Source organism: Garra rufa, chromosome 6 (genome assembly GCF_049309525.1).
Source record: "Garra rufa chromosome 6, GarRuf1.0, whole genome shotgun sequence".
Classification (NCBI taxonomy): Eukaryota; Metazoa; Chordata; class Actinopteri; order Cypriniformes; family Cyprinidae; genus Garra; species Garra rufa.
In genome coordinates, this window is record NC_133366.1 from 18,090,717 (window position 1) to 18,110,232 (window position 19,516).

Here is a 19,516-nt window from a genome sequence, read left to right on the forward strand (position 1 = left end):
GCGTCATGACGAACGCGTTACAATAAGCGCTGCGCTCCGCAAATCTACGCACACGGGACTCGGCCTTGATCCTCTCGCCGAATAACAGTAATACTGATTCAAATATCTCGCATATTTTGTTTTATATGCAATAAAAGTGTTGGAAATAAACTAGTCCTGTTAGAAATTGACTGTCAATTTAAAATGTGTCGTTCGTCACAAAAACAGAAAAACACTAGCCGCTATTGGATGACCGAAAATGGTAGCTTTGCTAGCTCCATTTATTTGTTTAGATTTTGAAAAACATTTGCAGTGCCTCTGCAAAATATTCAGATTCGCAAAAAGACTAATTTTATAGCGCAAAGCTAAATGACATCCAAATCAAAATGTGCCGCTACAATGTCAATCAGTATATTTCTATCATTGACAAAACTCTTGAAATGTCACCGATGAATACTAAAAAGTCTATATGAATACTGTATGATGTATATTTCTGATTTTACCTCTGCTGTCGCAGTTTTTGAACGTCACAGGTCCACTCTGTCTGAGCTGGAGTGGCTGACATGAATGACACTCTGGAATTCAATGAAATTTATCAGGAGGTCAAGGGCTCCTGGGTGAGTAGGTGCTGCAACAGTCTGGTGTCTAATCTGAGATGTTATAAAATGTCTGACTGATCTCTCTCTGTAGAATGATGGGCGCCTTCGCTTCAGTAAGCAGACAGTGGTGTATAAAAACAGTAAGACTGGGAAGGTGGACAGCATCCCTGTGCCCGAACTTACTCAAGCACAGTGGAGGAGAGTCTGTCTGGGTCACGGCATCAAATTGTGGACCAGCACTGGAAACATCTACAAATATGATGGCTTCAAAGACACTGTGAGTTTGAGATACAACTTACAATGAATAAAAAAGCAAAATCAATTTGCTCCACCTTTTCATTCAATTTTCTCTGTCTCTTTATGGACAGGACCTTGAGAAGATCTCAGAGTACTTCAAAGTGAATTACAAAGTGGAGCTGATTGAGAAAGATATGTGTGTGAAGGGCTGGAATTGGGGCACTGCTAAATTTAATGGTCAGTGCATTCCTAATGCAACACCATTTCTGAGATATGTACAGTATAACAATTTGATAGTTGCCTTTATTCAAGTTTCTATGGTCCGTAGACACTCACCAATTTACTTTGTTTAATAGTTCTTAAGTGAACTAAATTATTAGTAATAATCGATTACTATTATGTAGATTACTAGATTACTAATAGATTATATTACTATTATTACTTAAGAAATAATAGAAGGGCAAACACAGTAATACTTCCTTCATATACCAACTTTAAATCCTTGATTTCTGTGCTAAGTGATATTTACAGTGGAAAAAAAATTATTCCCAGTTCCCACAGACTTAATGATTTCTTTATTTGTGAAAGATACTGTAATAAAATTACAGAATTAAGCATAGCTAAATATAAATCTTTATTTTTTTTCATACTGATTAATTTCCAAATGATTTATTTCTAATTTAGTAAATATTACGTCAAGAAAAAATAAAAATTTAATTACAGCAATTGTTATACATGCATTCTTTTTTAGAATCTTTAAACAAAATACTGTGATATCATTTATTAGCTATACTGTACACAGCGAGTCAAAAAGTTTTTGAACAGTAAAAGTTTAGATGTTTTTCAAAGAAGTCTCTTCTGCTCACCAAGCCTGCATTTATTTAATCAAAGTACAGAGAAAACAGTACAATTTGTACAAATATGTTTAGTTATTTAACATAGATAACAGTTATTTTAGATAGTAAAAATATTTCAAATTTGTACTGTTTTTGCTGTACTTTGGATCAAATAAATGCAGGCTTGGTGAGCAGAAGAGACTTCTTTAAAAACATTAAAATCAAAAACTTTTGACTGGTAGTGTATATCACCATCAGTGATCAAAAGATTACACTGGTCAATTTGCATTTTAATAAACTTAAAATAAAAAACTTTTTACTCTCATATTCAAGTATTTGCCCTTCTGTGACTTTTCAGGGCCATTGCTTTCATTTGAGGTGAATGACAGTCCTGCATTTGAAGTTCCACTCGCCAGTGTATCCCAGTGTGCAACAGGAAAGAATGAGGTCACTGTGGAGTTTCATCAGAATGATGACACAGAAGTTTCCCTCATGGAGGTGCGCTTCTACGTCCCACCCGCCACAGGAGATGAGGGTTCAGACCCTGTGGAGGTAAGTGCGTGCTTGTGTGTGCGCCACTACCTAACAGTGACCAACAGATGGCATAGTTTACAAAGAAATAATCATAACATGTCTATAAAGCAGATCATCCTCCTGTGATAAATCCTATAATAAAGCTACATATGTTATTGTAAAAAAGACCCAATTTCATTTAATTTATAAAAACATATTATAAATGTGTAAAATATAATTTGAAAATATTAATTTCTTTTGTTATCTTGCTTTTTATAGTACTGTATTTAAAAAAATATATATATTATTATTTTAATTATTTTAATTAATTTATTTATTTTTTGGTTGCATGTTCAGTTGAATTTTTTTTTTTTTTTTTTTTTTTTTTTACATATTCTTCTCTATAAAGTTTTCCGCGGACCCTCATTATGGCCCCAAAGTAAAATCTTTGCATTCATAAGGCCACTTAAAATGAAAAATAATGGGGTCACAATACTCTTCTCGGCTGTTTCAGGCATTTGCTCAGAACATTCTGTCAAAGGCAGATGTCATCCAGGCTACAGGAGATGCTGTGTGTATCTTCAGAGAGTTGCAGTGCCTCACACCTAGGGGCAGGTACATATACATACACATTATCTCACCTTTTTGTTTTCTTATTAAAAATAATATGTGAACTAGCAAAGTTGAATGGTTTTTGCTCTCTGTAGGTACGATATCCGTATTTATCCGACATTCCTCCATCTGCATGGTAAGACGTTTGACTACAAGATTCCATACACCACAGTGCTCCGCCTTTTCCTGTTGCCTCATAAGGACCAGCGGCAGATGTTCTTTGTGGTGAGTGCAGCATCATAGTCTGTAAAGCAATCTGTGCTTTCTATCTGGATCCATCTTTAGGGCTAGTTGTCACGCCAGGCCAGCAGAGGGAGCCCTTACCCCCACTGACTGTTGCTGCTCCCTCTGCTGCCTCTATGGTTACTTCCTGTTTATCAGACATAAAAGCCAGCTCATCACACACACACATCGCGAAGTATTGTTTTGCTCCAGCGGACTCTACCAAGCGTTTTCCATTGCTCTCAGGTTTCCTAGTCTCCTTGTTGTTCCCTAGCCATAGTTCTGTTTTTGTTTTCTCAGTCTTAGCTATAGTTTTCTAGTTTCTTGTTTTCATTTCATTTGTTTACTTTGGACTGCCCTCCTGGATTTTGACCCCACGCCTGTTTACTGGATTACGCTCTTGGATTATCTTTGTTGATGCTGTTTGCTGGTGTTTTCGACCCTGACTGTTCGACCACGATCTGTTTAAATAAAGCCTTGCATTTGGATCCACCTCTCACCGACTCCTCTGTAACAGAATACTTCGCCACACCCGGATCCAGCGGCTTTACTCACCACCAGCATCACAACATGGACCCAGTCGACCAACTTCTGCTCCTCAGACAAGGAGATCTCCCCATCAAGGAATATGTTCAACGTTTCAGTGAGTTGTTGCATAAAGTATCATTTTTTGATGAGGTATACTTTAAGGACTTATTCCGTATGGGGCTGAATGAACCAACAAGATCAATGTTGCCTGGGGGGAAATCCTTATGCTCACTGAAGGATTATATGAACTATGCACTGTCGTTATGCGGCTCTCCATGTACTGTGGGTATTCTAGTTGAGCCCCAGCACAAGATGTCTGCTAGCTTCAAGCCACAGCACAAGATGTCTGCTAGCTTCGAGCCACAGCACAAGATGTCTGCTAGCTTCGAGCCACAGCACAGGACGTCTGCTAGCTTCGAGCCACAGCACAAGATGTCTACTAGCCCAGAGCCAAAGCACAAGATGTCTGCTAGTTCAAAGCCTGTTCATAAGATGTCTGCCTTTCAGGAGCCCCTTCACAAGATGGCTACCTTCCCTAAACCTGTTCACAAAATGGCCGCCTTTCCCGAATCAGCTTTCGGAATGACCATCCTTCCTGAGTCCGCATTCAAGATGGTCACCCGATTGGACCCAGCTCACAAGAAATCTACCACGTCTGACTTCTCTCACAAGATGGCTGCCACCCCAAGGCCCGATCACAAGATGGCCGCCATCCCCAAGCCTGTTCACAAGATGGCTGCCACCCCCAAGCCAGTTCACAAGATGGCCGCCGTCCCAAAGCCTGCTTCCAAGATGGCTGTCCTTCCCGAGTCAGCTCATAAGATGGCCGCCTTTCCTGAGACTGCACCCAAGATGGCCGCCCTTCCTGATCCTGTTCGCAAAATGGCCGCTCTTCCAGACCCTGCTCACAAGATGGCCGCCGTTCCAAAGCACGTTCATAAGATGGCTTCCGTTCCTGAGTTCCCGGTCAGAATGGCCACCACGCCAGAGCCTGCTGCAAAGATGGCCGCCACGCCAGAGCCTGCTGCTAAGATGGTCGCCACGCCAGAGCCTGCTGCTAAGATGGCCGCCACGCCTGAGCCTGCTGCAAAGATGGCCGCCACGCCAGAGCCTGCTGCAAAGATGGCCGCCACGCCAGAGCCTGCTGCAAAGAGGGCCGCCACGCCAGAGCCTGCACCCAAGATGACCGCCACGCCCGTGCTGGCACACAAAATGGCCGCCATACCTGAGGCTGTTATTAACAGAGTGGCTACAGCGTCAGACTCTCACCCTTCCAGGACGTATCAGAGACTAATGTCTAGCTTGGAGGACCCACCACTGCTGTCAGCTCGTTCGGCTGGTCCCTTACTGTCAGCCGAGCCAACGTCTGCTCACCCCACATCAGCCAAGCCAGCGTCTGCTAGCGCCACATCAGCCAAGCCAGCGTCTGCTAGCGCCACGTCAACCAAGCCAGCGTCTGCTCACGCCACGTCAACCAAGCCATCGCCTGTGAACGTCATATCTGCTTCTCTCGAACCTGCACCAGCTGCCGTTCCTACCAAGTCAAGTCAAGTTACAGCTGCTGTCCCTGCCGAGTCAAGTCACGTCACAGTCACTGTCCCTGCCAGGACAAGTCAAGATACAGCTGCTGTTCCTGTCAGGCCAAGTCAAGCAGCTGTTCCCTCCGAGCCAAGCCAAGCCACAGCTGTCCCTCTCACGCCAAATCAAGTCACTGCTGCTCTTGTCATGACGAGTCAGGTCATAGCTACTTCTTCACTGCCAAGTCACATCTCCCCTGAGCATCCAGAGCCTTCACTCCCAAGCCATGCAGAGCCAACGCTCCCAAGCCATGCAGAGCCAACGCTCCCAAGCCATGCAGAGCCAACGCTCCCAAGCCATGCAGAGCCAACGCTCCCAAGCCATGCAGAGCCAACGCTCCCAAGCCATGCAGAGCCAACGCTGCCAAGCCATGCAGAACCAACGCTCCCAAGTCACACAGAGCCAACGCTCCCAAGCCCCACGCCCAATGACCCGGAGGGCATTCCTCTGCCAACTGTGTTACCTGTTATGGCTATCGCCATTTTGAGTGTGTGGGCTGCACACTGCGCCCCAGTTGCCTCTTCGGCCCATGAGTCTGCCCACAAGTTTGTTCTGGAGACCTCATCTACAGGCATGTCCGCTGCGCCTATACCTCTTTCGGAGGTGGCGTACATAGCGGAACTTCACGCTCTGCCCGCTCCGCCAAGGCTTCACGCCCTGCCCGCTCCGCCAAGGCTTCACGCTCTGCCCGCTCCGCCAAGGCTTCACGCTCTGCCCGCTCCGCCAAGGCTTCACGCTCTGCCCGCTCCGCCAAGGCTTCACGCTCTGCCCGCTCCGCCAAGGCTTCACGCTCTGCCCGCTCCGCCAAGGCTTCACGCTCTGCCCGCTCCGCCAAGGCTTCACGCTCTGCCCGCTCCGCCAAGGCTTCACGCTCTGCCCGCTCAGCCAAGGCTTCACGCTCTGCCCGCATCGCCTGTGCTCCCTGCTCTGCCAGCACCGCCAGTGCTCCCTGCTCTGCCAGCACCGCCAGGGTTCCCTGCTATATCTGCTCCGCCAGGACTCCTTGCTCTACCTGCTCCGCCAAGGTTCCTTGCTCTGCCTGTTCCGCCAAGACTCCTTGCTCTGTCTGCTCCGCCAAGGTCCCTTGCTCTGTCTGCTCCGCCAAAATTCCCTGCCCTGCCTGCTCCGCCAAAGTTCCTTGCTCTGTCTGCTCCGCCAAGGTCCCTTGCTCTGTCTGCCCCGCCAAGACTCCCTGCTCTGCCTGCACCGCCTAGGTTCCCTGTCATCTCTGTCTTGGCGTCTGGGGCCGTTCCAGAAGTCTCTGTCTGCCCAGGAACTGCCACGAAAGTCGTTCCTGAAGTTCTCGTCTGCCTGGTCACGGCTATGGAGGCCACGTTCTCCCATGAACTCTCTACTTCTCTCCTTGCTCTGTCTGCCTCCTCTATCTCTGTTCTCCCCAGGTCCCAGTCCATAATGCGGCCTCCTGTTCCGCCCTGGAGGGCTTCTACGCCTCCTGTTCCGCCCTGGAGGGCCCCTGCGCCTCCTGTTCTGCCCTGGAGGGCTCCTGCGCCTCCTGTTCCGCCCTGGAGGGCTCCTGCGCCTCCTGATTCGCCCTGGAGGGCTCCTGCGCCTCCTGCTCCGCCCTGGAGGGCTCCTGCGCCTCCTGTTCTGCCCTGGAGGGCTCCTGCGCCTCCTGTTCCGCCCTGGAGGGCTCCTGCGCCTCCTGATTCGCCCTGGAGGGCTCCTGCGCCTCCTGCTCCGCCCTGGAGGGCTCCTGCGCCTTCTGCTCCGCCCTGGAGGGTTCCTGCGCCTCCTGCTCTGCCCTGGAGGGCTCCTGCGCCTCCTGCTCTGCCCTGGAGGGCCGCTCCGCCTCCTGCTCCGCCCTGGAGGGTTCCTAAACCCCTTGCTCCGCCTTCGGCTCCGCCCTGGAGGGCTTCTACGCTTCCTGCTCTGCCCCGGAGGGTCGCTAAGCCTCCTGCTCCGCCCTGGAGGGCTCCTAAGACTCTTGCTCCACCTCAAAGGACTGCTCTGCCTCCAGCCCTGCCCTGGAGGGCTCCTGAATCTCCTGCCCTGCTCTGGAGGGCCTTTGCCCAACCTGTTCTGCCTCAGTCTCCTGGCCCCCCCACCGCTCCCCTGGACTGTTTCCTCCTGTTGTTTTTTGGAGCGTCTGGAAGCCGCTCCTTGGGGGGGGGCTATGTCACGCCAGGCCAGCAGAGGGAGCCCTTACCCCCACTGACTGTTGCTGCTCCCTCTGCTGCCTCTATGGTTACTTCCTGTTTATCAGACATAAAAGCCAGCTCATCACACACACACATCGCGAAGTATTGTTTTGCTCCAGCGGACTCTACCAAGCGTTTTCCATTGCTCTCAGGTTTCCTAGTCTCCTTGTTGTTCCCTAGCCATAGTTCTGTTTTTGTTTTCTCAGTCTTAGCTATAGTTTTCTAGTTTCTTGTTTTCATTTCATTTGTTTACTTTGGACTGCCCTCCTGGATTTTGACCCCACGCCTGTTTACTGGATTACGCTCTTGGATTATCTTTGTTGATGCTGTTTGCTGGTGTTTTCGACCCTGACTGTTCGACCACGATCTGTTTAAATAAAGCCTTGCATTTGGATCCACCTCTCACCGACTCCTCTGTAACACTAGTATTAAAGGCATAGTTCACACAAAAAATAAAATTCTATCCTTAATTACATATTAATTACTCCCTCATGTCGTTCCAAAACCCTAAGACCTTTGTTCGTCTTCGAAACACAAATTAAGATATTTTTGATAAAGTCCAAGAGCTTTCTGACCCTCAATAGACAGCAAGGGTCCTACCACATTTTTTTCTTAACAAAAAGTGTTCTTGTAGCTTTATAAAATTATGGTTCGTCAACGATGACGATGACGAAATCATTTCGTTGACGCCACTTTTTTTCATGACGATAACGAGACGATGACGAGATAAAAATGGCTCGTTGATGACTAAAACATGACGAGACGTGTGTCAGTTTTCGTTGACGAGACGAGAATAGACGAAAATGTTAGTGGGTGGTCCGTCAGACGTTTAAAATGCATGACATTTCCGCTTATTGTGCATGCCAATTAAAACTTAAAAAGTATCTGACGCTATGGCAAGCCGTTTTAGCATTAAATACTCTTTGCTATACTAGTATGGCAAGCCGTTTTAGCATTCCATCCTTGTTTGTCTTTTATGTTCTAAAACCATTCCTTCATTATTGTAATTATTGGTGAAAATAGTCGATCCGGAAGCTCACATTGTGTTGAACTATAGATCTGCTATTTTCAGAACTTATAAGTGACACTACCCAACAGCAAAATATTTACTGACCTACATTAATTTGTTAAAAGACTACTTTTTTCCCTTTTTTTGACTAAAACTAGACTAAAACCTTTTTGACTTTTCGTCGACTAAAACTAGACTAAAACCTTTTTGACTTTTCGTCGACTAAAATTGGACTAAAACTATCACATATAGAAGTGACTAAAATTTGACTAAAACTAAGAAGCATTTTAGTCCAAAAGACTAAGACTAAGACTAAATCTAAGATGGTTGTCAAAAACAACACTGTGTCAAACCACTTATGCCACATGGACTATTTTGTCAATATTCTTGGTACCTTTCTGGACCTTGAATGTGGTAGGAACGTTAATGTCTATGGAGGGTCAGAAATCTTTTGGATTTCATCAAAAAATATCTTAATTTGTGTTATGAAGATGAATGGGTTTGGAATGACATGAAGGTGAGTAATTAAGAACAGAAATGTAATTTTTGGGTAAACTATCCCTTTAAAGGCTTGAACTAAATTTGCGAGATGTTCTGATATAAGACCTCTGTGTTAATGTTAATATCTGTGACCTCCTGTATGTTTCAGATCAGTCTGGACCCGCCCATTAAACAAGGTCAAACCCGCTATCATTTTCTCATTCTTCTGTTTTCCAAGGAAGAGGATATCAACCTCACTCTCAACATGAACGAGTGAGTGAGAGCGAGAGAGACAGAGAATGAGGGACACTGAAGAATGTGATGGATGTCAGTAATAAACTGCATTTTGCATTTGCTGCCATTACTAAAAGCATATACCAAAAGGAAATTCATTTTGTGGGTGCAGCTATGTTAAGCTATATTCTGTGAAGTGTTACCCAAAAAAAGACTCTCCCTGAAGCTTTTCCCTTCACTTCAGCCAGGTTGATGAAATTTAGAGCAAGAAATAATTTACTGTAGCATTTACCTTTTTCTTTCTTATGTTCTGTAGGGATGAGGTGGAGAGACGTTTTGAGGGGAAACTTCACAAAAACATGTCTGGCTCTCTCTATGAGATGGTCAGCAGAGTCATGAAGGCCCTCGTCAACAGGAAGATCACAGTGCCTGGAAATTTCCAAGGGTAAAACATGTACACACTGTGCAAGACTGGGGGGAAATTATATTTACAGAAAAAAAAATCATAAGTAAGAAGTATGAATTTTCTTTATTTTAAACAAAATATATCTACATTTACACTACCAGTCAAAAGTTTTTGAACAGCAAGATATTTAATGTTTTTCAAAAAGTATCTTCTGCCTACCAAGCCTACATTTATTTGATTCAAAACACAGCAAAAGCAGTAATATTGTGAAATATTTTTACTATTTAAAATAACTGCTTCCTATTTGAATATATTTTCAAATTAAATTTATTCCTGTGATCAAAGCTAAATTTTCAGCAACATTACTCCAGTCTTCAGTGTCACACGATCCTTCAGAAATCATTCTAATATGCAGATTTGCTGTTCAAAAAACATTTATTATTATTATTATTATTATCAATATTTAAAACAGTTGAGTAATTTTTTTTTTCAGAATACTTTGATGTAATAAAAAGAAATAAAAAGCTTTTGTAACATTATACACTATACCATTCAAAAGCTTGGAGTCGGTATAAATGTTTTTTTTTTGGAAGGTAAATCAATTTAATTAATAATTAATTAATACTTTTATTTACCAAGGACACTTTAAATACATTTGTAATTTTACAAAAGATTTTAATTTTTAGACAAATGCTGTTCTTCTGAACTTTCTATTCATCAAAGAAACCTGAAAAAAATCTACCCAGTAGTTGGATCATGTGACTGGAGTAATGATGCCTAAAATTCAGCTTTGAAATTACAAGAATAAACTACATTTTAAAATATATTCAAATAGAAAGCAGTTATTTTAAATAGCAAAACTACTTTAAAAAAATCAAATAAATCCTGAAGTTAAATAAGCTGAAGAGACTTGTTTAAAAAACATTAAAAATCTTTTGACTGGTAGTGTACATATTTTCAAAATTGTTTTCAAAAATATATAAATTTTATAAAATATAATATACACCAAAATGCTCTTCCTTAATGTCTGATAAAATGTCATTGCAGCAGAACTTCCTGATTTATTTTAAATGTTTTATGAACAAAAGATTCAGATGCACTTCCGATCAAAAGTTTGGGGTCAGTTATATTTAATATTTCATTTTTTTAAGTTTCTTATGCTTAAAGTCTCAAAGATTTCTATTTGAATATTGTTTTAAACGTAATTCATTTCTGTGATGGTGAAGCTGAATTTTCAGCAGCATTACTTCTGTCACATGATCCTTCAGAAATCATTATAATATGCTGAATTAGTGCTCAAGAAATATTTCTTATTATTATCAATGTTGAAAACAGTTGTGCTTTTTTATGTTTGTTAAAATCATGATACAATTTTTTAGGCATCATTTATTTAAAACACAATTTTTTAAAACAATGTTCAGTTATTAGTGTATATTCTGGAATTATATAGTACAACAAACAATAATATCTATACAAATCCAATGAATTCGGTATGTTTATGAAAACACCGTCTTTTCTCTAGTCACTCAGGTGCGCAGTGTATAACATGTTCATATAAGGCCAGTTCAGGGCTGTTGTATCCCCTGGAAAGAGGTTTCATCTACGTACACAAGCCCCCAGTGCACCTGCGCTTTGAGGAAATCGCCTGTGTGAACTTTGCTCGTGGAACCACCACCACCCGCTCCTTTGATTTCGAGATCGAGACCAAGCAGGGAAATCAATACACCTTCAGCAGCATCGAGAGGTACCCATAAGCCTAATGTTAGTCTTGTCCAGTTGTCGAGAGCATAGCTTTGTGGGAACCAGACCACACCAGTAATGAAAAGCCCACAGTGTCCATATCCTCTTTGAGCCACTTCCTGCCATTATGTCCTTCAGCACTTAACCCCATCTGCCATAGAAAGTATGGTGATTTTATTTGTTTTGTCTTATACTGGAATAAAAGAACCTCTCTCTTTTAGTGACCTGACCTCTTATACATTAGATGTTGAGGGGGAAAAAAGCAAAGCTTCTTTCTGCACATTAAAGTACCAAGGCATCAGTTAATCACATCACGCTAATGTGTGTAAAACAACACTTAAAGGGATAGTTTTCCACAAAATCTTGATTATTTACTCGTTCTCATGACTTTCAGTGCCTGTCCAAAGAAAATTGAACACGACCACTGTGTAGCCAAAAAACACTTGAGAATGTTTAACCTCTACCTTTTTTCAGAGAGGAATATGGAAAGCTTTTTGACTTTGTCAATGCTAAGAAGTTAAGCATCAAGAACAGAGGCTTCAAAGAGGTATGTCTACAGCCCTTCTTGCTTCCTGTCAAGCAGTACTTCATATTCATCCACTTAGACATGTCCATAGACCCCTCACACAGTGGACGGACACTTATTCTACTCTTTGTGTTTGTGGTGTATGTCTGTATTGTGTTCATGTAGAAAAAGGTCGGTATTGCCCCGCACTTTGGTCTGGTGTCGGTGCTCCTATAACTTGCTTGCATGGTGTTTGTTTGTGTGTTTCAATCACAACCAAATGTCAAATACGTTCTTTCTTATCTTTAATGGCTTAAAGCAGATTTCTCATTCACCAAAAGGGAGAAAGTCTCACTGCTGGTTATGATTTGACCAGCTTAATGCTGTCTTCAGATCACACAAATGTTAATTTAAACCACAATAGTATTTTAAATGAAATCTTGTGGTCACTTTATGAGAAAGCCTTTTGTATGCTGGATAATTCTGTGTGCTGTGAAGACAGCAATGCTCAAGGGAGTGCTATTGAATGAGTTAACACTGATTGCTTATATGAATGTCTGTGTGTGAGAGAGAAAGGCTGGTGAGTATGACAACATGAGTGGGTTTGAAATCTTTTGCTTGGAGGGGGCTTTCCTCTGTCTGCTTTTGTTACAGATACTAACTTTGCAATGACATTTTGATATTGCATTTGATATCATTTTAATTTGTACTCATCAGGGCATGAAAGGTAATGATAACATGTACAGTGACTCAGATGACGACCAGCATGATGCATACCTTGAGCGCATGAAAGAAGAGGGCAAGATCCGCGAGGAGGCCAATGACAGTGACGACTCAGAGGGCGAGAGTGGTGAGTGGCAGCTCTCTGAGCCAATCAGTGGGCAAGCTAAAAACGATTTTGTGTTTAGATGACAGGTGCAACTGTGGGGAGAGAAATTTGTAAACCTGTAGAGATTTTACAGATTTTCTCTATATAAACTACCAGTCAAAAGTTTTTGAACAGAAAGATTTTTAATGTTTTTTTAAAGAAGTCTCTGATTTGAAGCCTGAATTGATTTGATCCAAAGTACAGCAAAAACAGTAATATTTTGAAATATTTTTACTACTTAAAATAACGCTTTCTATTTGAATATATTTTAAAATGCAATTGATTAAAATGATAGAAATTAATACTTTTATTTACCAAGGATGCTTTAAGTTGATTAAAAGTGATTTGAAACATTTCTGTTTCAGATAAATGCTGTTCTTCTGAACTTTCTATTCATCAAAAAAACCCTGAAAAAACTACTTTTTCGGTTTTCGACATAATAATAATAATAAATGTTTTTTGAGCAGCAAATCAGAATATTAGAATGATTTCTGAAGGACCATGTGACTGGAGTAATGATGCTTAAAATTTAGCTTTGAAATCACAGCAATAAATTACATTTTAAAATCTATTCAAATAGAAAATTTTAAATACTAAAAATATTTTAGAATTTTACAGTTTTTGTTGTACTTTGGATCAAATAAATGCATGCTTGGTAAGCAGAAAAGATAAAAAAAACTTACTGGTAGTTTAAGTTGCATATGTTATTTTGTAGTGATGCAGATTTCGAAGGTTTTGCGTTTTTAAGCCTTGCCATTTTAAATGTGATAAGAGTAGAAAAATTGTGCAATAATATGCAAAAGATACTCAAATAGGTATGTCATTTTCTGTAGTATTTATCCTGATAGACCTATATGAAAAACTTAAAGCACTTTATATCAATTGTGTTTTTGTACTGTTGCATTAGATTATTCTATTGCTTGTAATTTCTTTTGTATTTATTTTACGGATAACTATTTACTATTCTATAAGCTTTGACATCAAAATTGGTGTCAAGAATTGCACAATGTCAGTGATATCTAAAATGTTACAGCAAAAAGAACTATATTTTGATTATATGTATTGTTATTGTGAAATAAAATTACTCATATTGTCACACAAAATTTGGGCCACATCCCCTACCCCTAGGTGCAGGTGTTTAGATGTCTTAAATGATAACTGATAGGAATATGTTTTGTGTGAGAAATTAACATTTTTTTTTTTGCTTTTGTTTTTAGATGAGTCTTTTAATCCTGGAGAAGAAGATGATGACATTGCAGAGGAGTAAGAGGCTTGTGTTGATATCCCACAGTTTTAATAAGTGGTGCTAGCAAAGTCCAAAATTATTACTTTTTTAAAATTATTTAAATCTTTCAAGGGTTTTCTGCTACATATTTCACAAAGAGACATAATTTACCTTATATAAACGCTATAAAAAATCTATTAAACAACTCAGAATACCCTGTCAACGACATCTGATACTAAAAACTACTTTGAACACTCTAGTGTTGAGGGAGTAGGCACACTTACACTTTCTTAAGAAAATGAACAAAATCTAGTTCAAACTCTTATTTAATGGTAAATCATCATGTTATATTTGTGTATCAGGTATGACAGTAAAGCCTCTGCCAGTGAAAGCAGCGCTGAAGATGGAGACAGTGATGCCGATCGGAAGAAGAAACCAGCCAAGAAAGCTAAATTTGTAAAAGAAAGAAAACCACGAAAGAAAGAGGTGAGAAAGAGAGAAGAGGGAAGGATAAAACATGTGTGTGACAGTTGTACACTGGTTATTTAGACTTATTTTAGGTACTTGCTGTAGCATCTTTTACTCTGTGTGTGTTCTTGTTTGTAGAAAAAGGTAAAGGACAGCAGTGCCCCTAAGAGGCCAATGAGTGCCTACATGCTTTGGCTGAATGCTAGTAGAGACCGCATTAAATCAGAGAACCCTGGCATCTCTATCACAGAAATTTCCAAAAAGGCTGGAGAAATGTGGAAACAACTTGGCAAAGACAAGAAAGAGGTGACATACGCTCTCTACAATTGGCACATTCACTGGTCTTTCCACAATGTTACTGCTTCAGATTGTTTCTCCTTAATCTTGGTACATATCGAGCTTGAACTGATGTCTCATTTTTCCACCAGGAGTGGGAAGGAAAAGCAGAGGAAGCCAAGAAAGATTATGATCGAGCGATGAGAGAGTACAAGGAGAGTGGAGGAGGCTCCTCAGGCAGCTCGAAAAAGTACTTAAAATTTTCACAACTTTGTCTTGCTCCTGACTTTGAATGGACAGTTTAGCCAAAAATAAATATTCACTATTTCTCCCTCATTTCATTCCTAAAGGGAGAAGAAGAAGAAAGGAGGGAAGAATGAAGAAAAGAAGAAAAGAAAGTCAGGTGGTAGAGAAAAAGAGAAGGAGCGACCAACGGGCAACGACAGCTTTAAGAGTCGAGAGTTCATATCCAGTGAGGAGAGCTCATCAGAGTCAGACAAAGGCAAGGGACGGAAGCGCAAGGTAACACACTCTTAAAATTGTTTATGCAATGGAAACTCATTCATCAACATAGCTATCCATAGTATCTTCACAGGCAGGTAAATTTATAGGTGGCTGCTCAGAAAGACTACAGCATTGCATCCATTGCATCCTACAAAGTTACGATGACAAAATTGACGTATTGCCCAAACGACAGGTAGACCATGACATTGGGTGTCAGGTTAGAATTTGAGTTAAAGGTCTGCAGAATCTGCAAAATGTTTATTATTTTATCAAAATAAGAGTGATCAGACTAAATGAAAGACGTTTACATATAATCCACAAGAGAAAATAATAGCTGAATTTATAAAAATGACCCTGTTCAAAAGTTTACATACACTTGATTCTTAATACTGTGTTGTTACATAAATGATCTACAGCTGTTTTTTTTTTGTTGTTGTTGAGTGATAGTTGTTCATGAGTCCCTTGTTGTCTTGAACAGTTAAACTGCCCACTGAAAATCCTTCAGGTCCCACAAATTCTTTGGTTTTTCAGCATTTCTGTGTATGAACCCTTTCCAACAATGACTGTATGATTTTGAGATCCATCTTTTCACACTGAGGACAACTGAGAGACTCATATGCAACTATTACAAAAGGTTCATCCCAGAAGACAAAGTAAGTTAAATTTACCCTGAGCTTCAAATTCAAAAAGTTTTCACCCCCTCAGCTCTTAATCCATCATATTTCCTTCTCAAGCATCAGTTAGCTTTTGAACCATCTGTAATGGTTGCATATGAGTTGTCCTCAGTGTGAGAAGATGGATCTTAAAATCATTCAGTCATAGTTGAAAAGGGTTCAGGACAAGCAAGGGACCCATGAACTACTATCACTAAACAAAAAAAAAACAGCTGTTGATCATTCAGGTAACAGTATTAAAAATAATGTTTTGAACGGGGTCATTTTTATAAATTCAACTATTATTTTCTCTTGTGGACTATATGTAAACAAATTTTATGTAAAATATCTTAGGTCAGTACTAAATAAAAAAGAACATACATTTTTTATGATAACTCTTATTTTGGTAAAAATAATTAAGATTTTGCAGATTCTGCAAGGTGTATGTGCCAGAAGCATGAATCCGTATTTGGAAAGGCATGAAAAACAAATGCGTTCTACAGAGCCTCAATGGCATTGTTTATCGGCCTGACCCTAATTCACAGGATTCAGTGCCTGGTGCATCAAGAATCCTTGTCACTTTTCAATTTTAAATATGATCATTTGTTTTTCCTTGTTTAGTTTTGATCTTATACCAACATGTTTAAGGAAAAAATGTATTCATTGTATTCATTGTCTTCCAATCATTCTCTGTTCGCAGGGCTCTGATGATGAAGAGGAAGCAGTCAGCACACCACCCAGCTCTGAAGAGTCTGGCTCAGACTAAAAGACACTAATGACAGACACATTAAAAGGGGAGTGGAAGAAAACACTATTTCATTCTCATCCATTATAGTGTACATGACCTGATGGAATCCTGATAGTACTTATTACATTTTCAAGTATTGTTTTAGTTCGTCAAGATGTTCATAAACACTTGTGTATATATCTTCGGTAGTGCTGACCTTAAGGGAGTAATTCACCCAAAGATGAAATCATGTTGTTTCAAAACCATAGGACTTTTTCTTCTGTGGATTAGAACAGATTTTGACAAACAACTGGCAATTTCCATGCAATTACAATGAATGAGGACTAGAGCTTTTTAAGATGCAAAAGCACCATAAAGGTACACAGTATTCCGCACCTTAGCTTTCCTTGGCTCATTCACGAAAAAAGTAGCAATGTTTGTATCATCAGTGAATCGTTCTTTTGAGCCAAATCTTTTCAGTACTGCTGGTTGCTTTTTCATTCTTTTTGAAGGATTTATGCTTCATTCCGTATTTATTGTAATTCTGTGGAAAGAGTTTTGGTGATCTATTCTTTTAAAATAGTGTGCATTTTATGTTATCCTGTCCTTGTTCGTAACACTATGCTAACCTGTTTGTACAGAGATATTTTACAGTGCTGCTTTCCAAACGCAACAGAAACTGTATCTGACACATCTATTGAGCTTGCTCTATATGTATTTGCATTTGAAAGACAAGAAAAAAAACTTTTTTTACATTTGTATCCATCTTGTATTCAGAATATCTGATTTTGACATAAACTCAACATTTATATTATACAGTATTTTGCTCGCACATTACTAATTGTACACGTTTGTTGTCATTAAAAAATATACATTTTAAAATGTGCTTGTTTTTAAGAAATTATTCACCTAATTAGTTGAGTAATCATGAATTTAGGACTCGAGTGAATATTCGTGATGTATGTGAAAACAACTCAACATTTCACAATGTTAACTTGTTCACATACTCATCAGTTCTCCTCTGGAATGTTAAGCGGAAATGTAGTGCGGTTTTTAAGTTAATGTGGTTGCATCAACAGTAAAAGGATTTAAGCATAGTAAAAAGCCAACAAACCCAACAACTCAAGAGTCTGTGTTAGCTGCTAATGGATGTAGAAAGTTCTGGAAAGTGTGACGTCCTTTGACTTTCAGCTGTAAAGCATAGAAATTACAATGTGAAGATAAACATCAGCACAACATTATAATGTTAACGTGTTGTTTTCTGGATGTTATGTAGAAAAAAATAAGATTACAAAGGGCGCCAATTTACATTCGGGGCATGACCACCATTAAATCCATTAAATTTTTTTCTCCACAGTAAATTTTCTACAGTTACAACATGTGTAGTATTATCTGTCATCTGTTGTCTAGAATCAAAACCAGCGATGTCTGGGGCCTATTGCATAACGTAGTAGCAGGCTATAAAAATAATCATAACTTTAAGTCAATTAACCCTTTAACTTTCACCCCTAAAAAGAGCTATTAAAGGAGGAATTAGTAGTAGACATCTAATAAAGAGCCTCAAGCACTTTTTTCCATTTATGTTTTAATTATAAAACTCTACCATATGGTTAAGATCTCTTCGGAGAGTTAATTTGCAATTATAAATATTCTTTTAAATGTATTAGTTTCTTGGATACATCTCCTAACCTTCAGGGTCCACATAGTATACAGTATACTATTCTTTTATTGACATCAACTGTACGGTTGGATAATTAAATAAACATTTCTGCATTTCTCATTTTGCTACAATTCTGTTCTTTACTCTCTACCCTATTCACAACAACGTTATGGTTTTAAAATCAAAATGATCTCAACCGTACGGTAGATATATCAGATAAAGGGTTAAAAACTGAGGTCCCATATGAGAATAAAAGGTATGGTTACTACAGTCACTCACACATTAAATCGTTTTGTCTCACTCCGTAAAGAGCGAAACTACAGAAACAACGCAAGAAAAAGTGACGATAAAAACAACTCTGTGAAAACGCCATATCGTGCAGCCTGTCAACGACTCAACTTTAGGTAAAGGCCGTTTTAGAATCCGTCTAAAACACATTAAACACTAAACGGGGTTCGTCTCTCGTCAGGCATTCTATTTATATTTAGGCTAACGTTACATTACATTTATTGATTTGTCAGACACGTTCTTTCTTCTAAATCAACTTACAGTGCCCGTATAGTACAATGTACACGTGTTCCTTTTTAATGGGAATCAAACCCCTGACCTTGGCTTTGCTAGTAATGTACAGTTGAGGTCACACACACCTTGCAGATTATGCAAAATGTTAATTATTTAACCAAAATATAAAAGGATTATACAAAATCAACAAGTTGTTTTTTGTACTGACTTGAATAAGATATTTTAAAAAAACATTAACAGTCCACAACCCTGGTGAAAAAAAAACAGCTAAAACCAGCCTAGGCTGGTTGGCTGGTTTTAGCTGGTCAACCAGCCTGGTTTTAGCTGGTCATAGCTGGGCGGCAGGCTGGTTTTAGAGGGGTTTTGGCCACTTTTCCAGCCTGGCCAGGCTGGTCAGGCTGGTCTTAGCTGGTCAGGCTGGGAAACCACCAGCTAAAACCAGTCTGGCCAGGCTGGGAGTCCAGCTTAAACCAGCTACTTCCAGCTTAAACCAGCTAAGACCAGCCAACAAGCCTAGGCTGGTTTTAGCTGTTTTTTTCAGCAGGGAAGAGAAAATAATAGTTGAATTTATAAAAATTACCCTGTTCACATACACTTGATTCTTAATACTGTGTTACCCGAATGTTTTTGTTTATTTGTTTGTTTGTTTTTTAGTGATAGTTGTTCATGAGTCCCTGAACAGTTAAACTGCCGGTTGTTCTTCAGAAAAAAGTCCTTCAGGTCCCACAAATTCTTTGGTTTTTCAGCATTTTTGTGTATTTCAACCCTTTTCCAACAATGACTATGATTTTGAGATCCATCTTTTTCACACTGAGGACAACTGAGGGACTATGCAACTGTGCAACTATTACAGAAGGTTTAAATGCTCACTGATGCTCCAGAAGAAAAAAAAAATGCATTAAGATCCAGGGGGTGAAAACTTTTGAATTTGAAGATCAGGGTAAATTTAACTTATTTTGACTCCTTGGAAACATGT

At 40.1% G+C, this 19,516-nt stretch overlaps 1 protein-coding gene across 1 annotated transcript; it reads left to right on the plus strand.

Moving 5' to 3' along the window:
• Positions 1 to 22: 22 nt before the first annotated feature.
• On the plus strand, positions 23 to 17,245 carry ssrp1b (structure specific recognition protein 1b). Its single transcript, XM_073842885.1, has 18 exons — positions 23 to 87; positions 497 to 596; positions 670 to 855; positions 947 to 1,052; positions 2,010 to 2,203; positions 2,679 to 2,779; positions 2,872 to 3,001; positions 8,922 to 9,025; positions 9,303 to 9,431; positions 10,915 to 11,136; positions 11,607 to 11,679; positions 12,355 to 12,487; positions 13,723 to 13,768; positions 14,093 to 14,216; positions 14,337 to 14,504; positions 14,627 to 14,724; positions 14,825 to 14,996; positions 16,332 to 17,245. The coding sequence occupies exons 2-18, from the start codon at positions 543 to 545 to the stop codon at positions 16,395 to 16,397; spliced, it is 2,106 nt and encodes a 701-aa protein (XP_073698986.1). The 5' UTR covers positions 23 to 87; positions 497 to 542; the 3' UTR covers positions 16,398 to 17,245.
• Positions 17,246 to 19,516: the final 2,271 nt, after the last annotated feature.

Coding starts and splice junctions, on each gene's coding strand:
- ssrp1b (XM_073842885.1), top strand. CDS start 543: ATGAATGACACTCTGGAATTCAATGAAATTTATCAGGAGGTCAAGGGC. Junction 597..669: donor AGGAGGTCAAGGGCTCCTGG/GTGAGTAGGTGC, acceptor CTCTCTCTGTAG/AATGATGGGCGCCTTCGCTT. Junction 9,026..9,302: donor CTCACTCTCAACATGAACGA/GTGAGTGAGAGC, acceptor TATGTTCTGTAG/GGATGAGGTGGAGAGACGTT.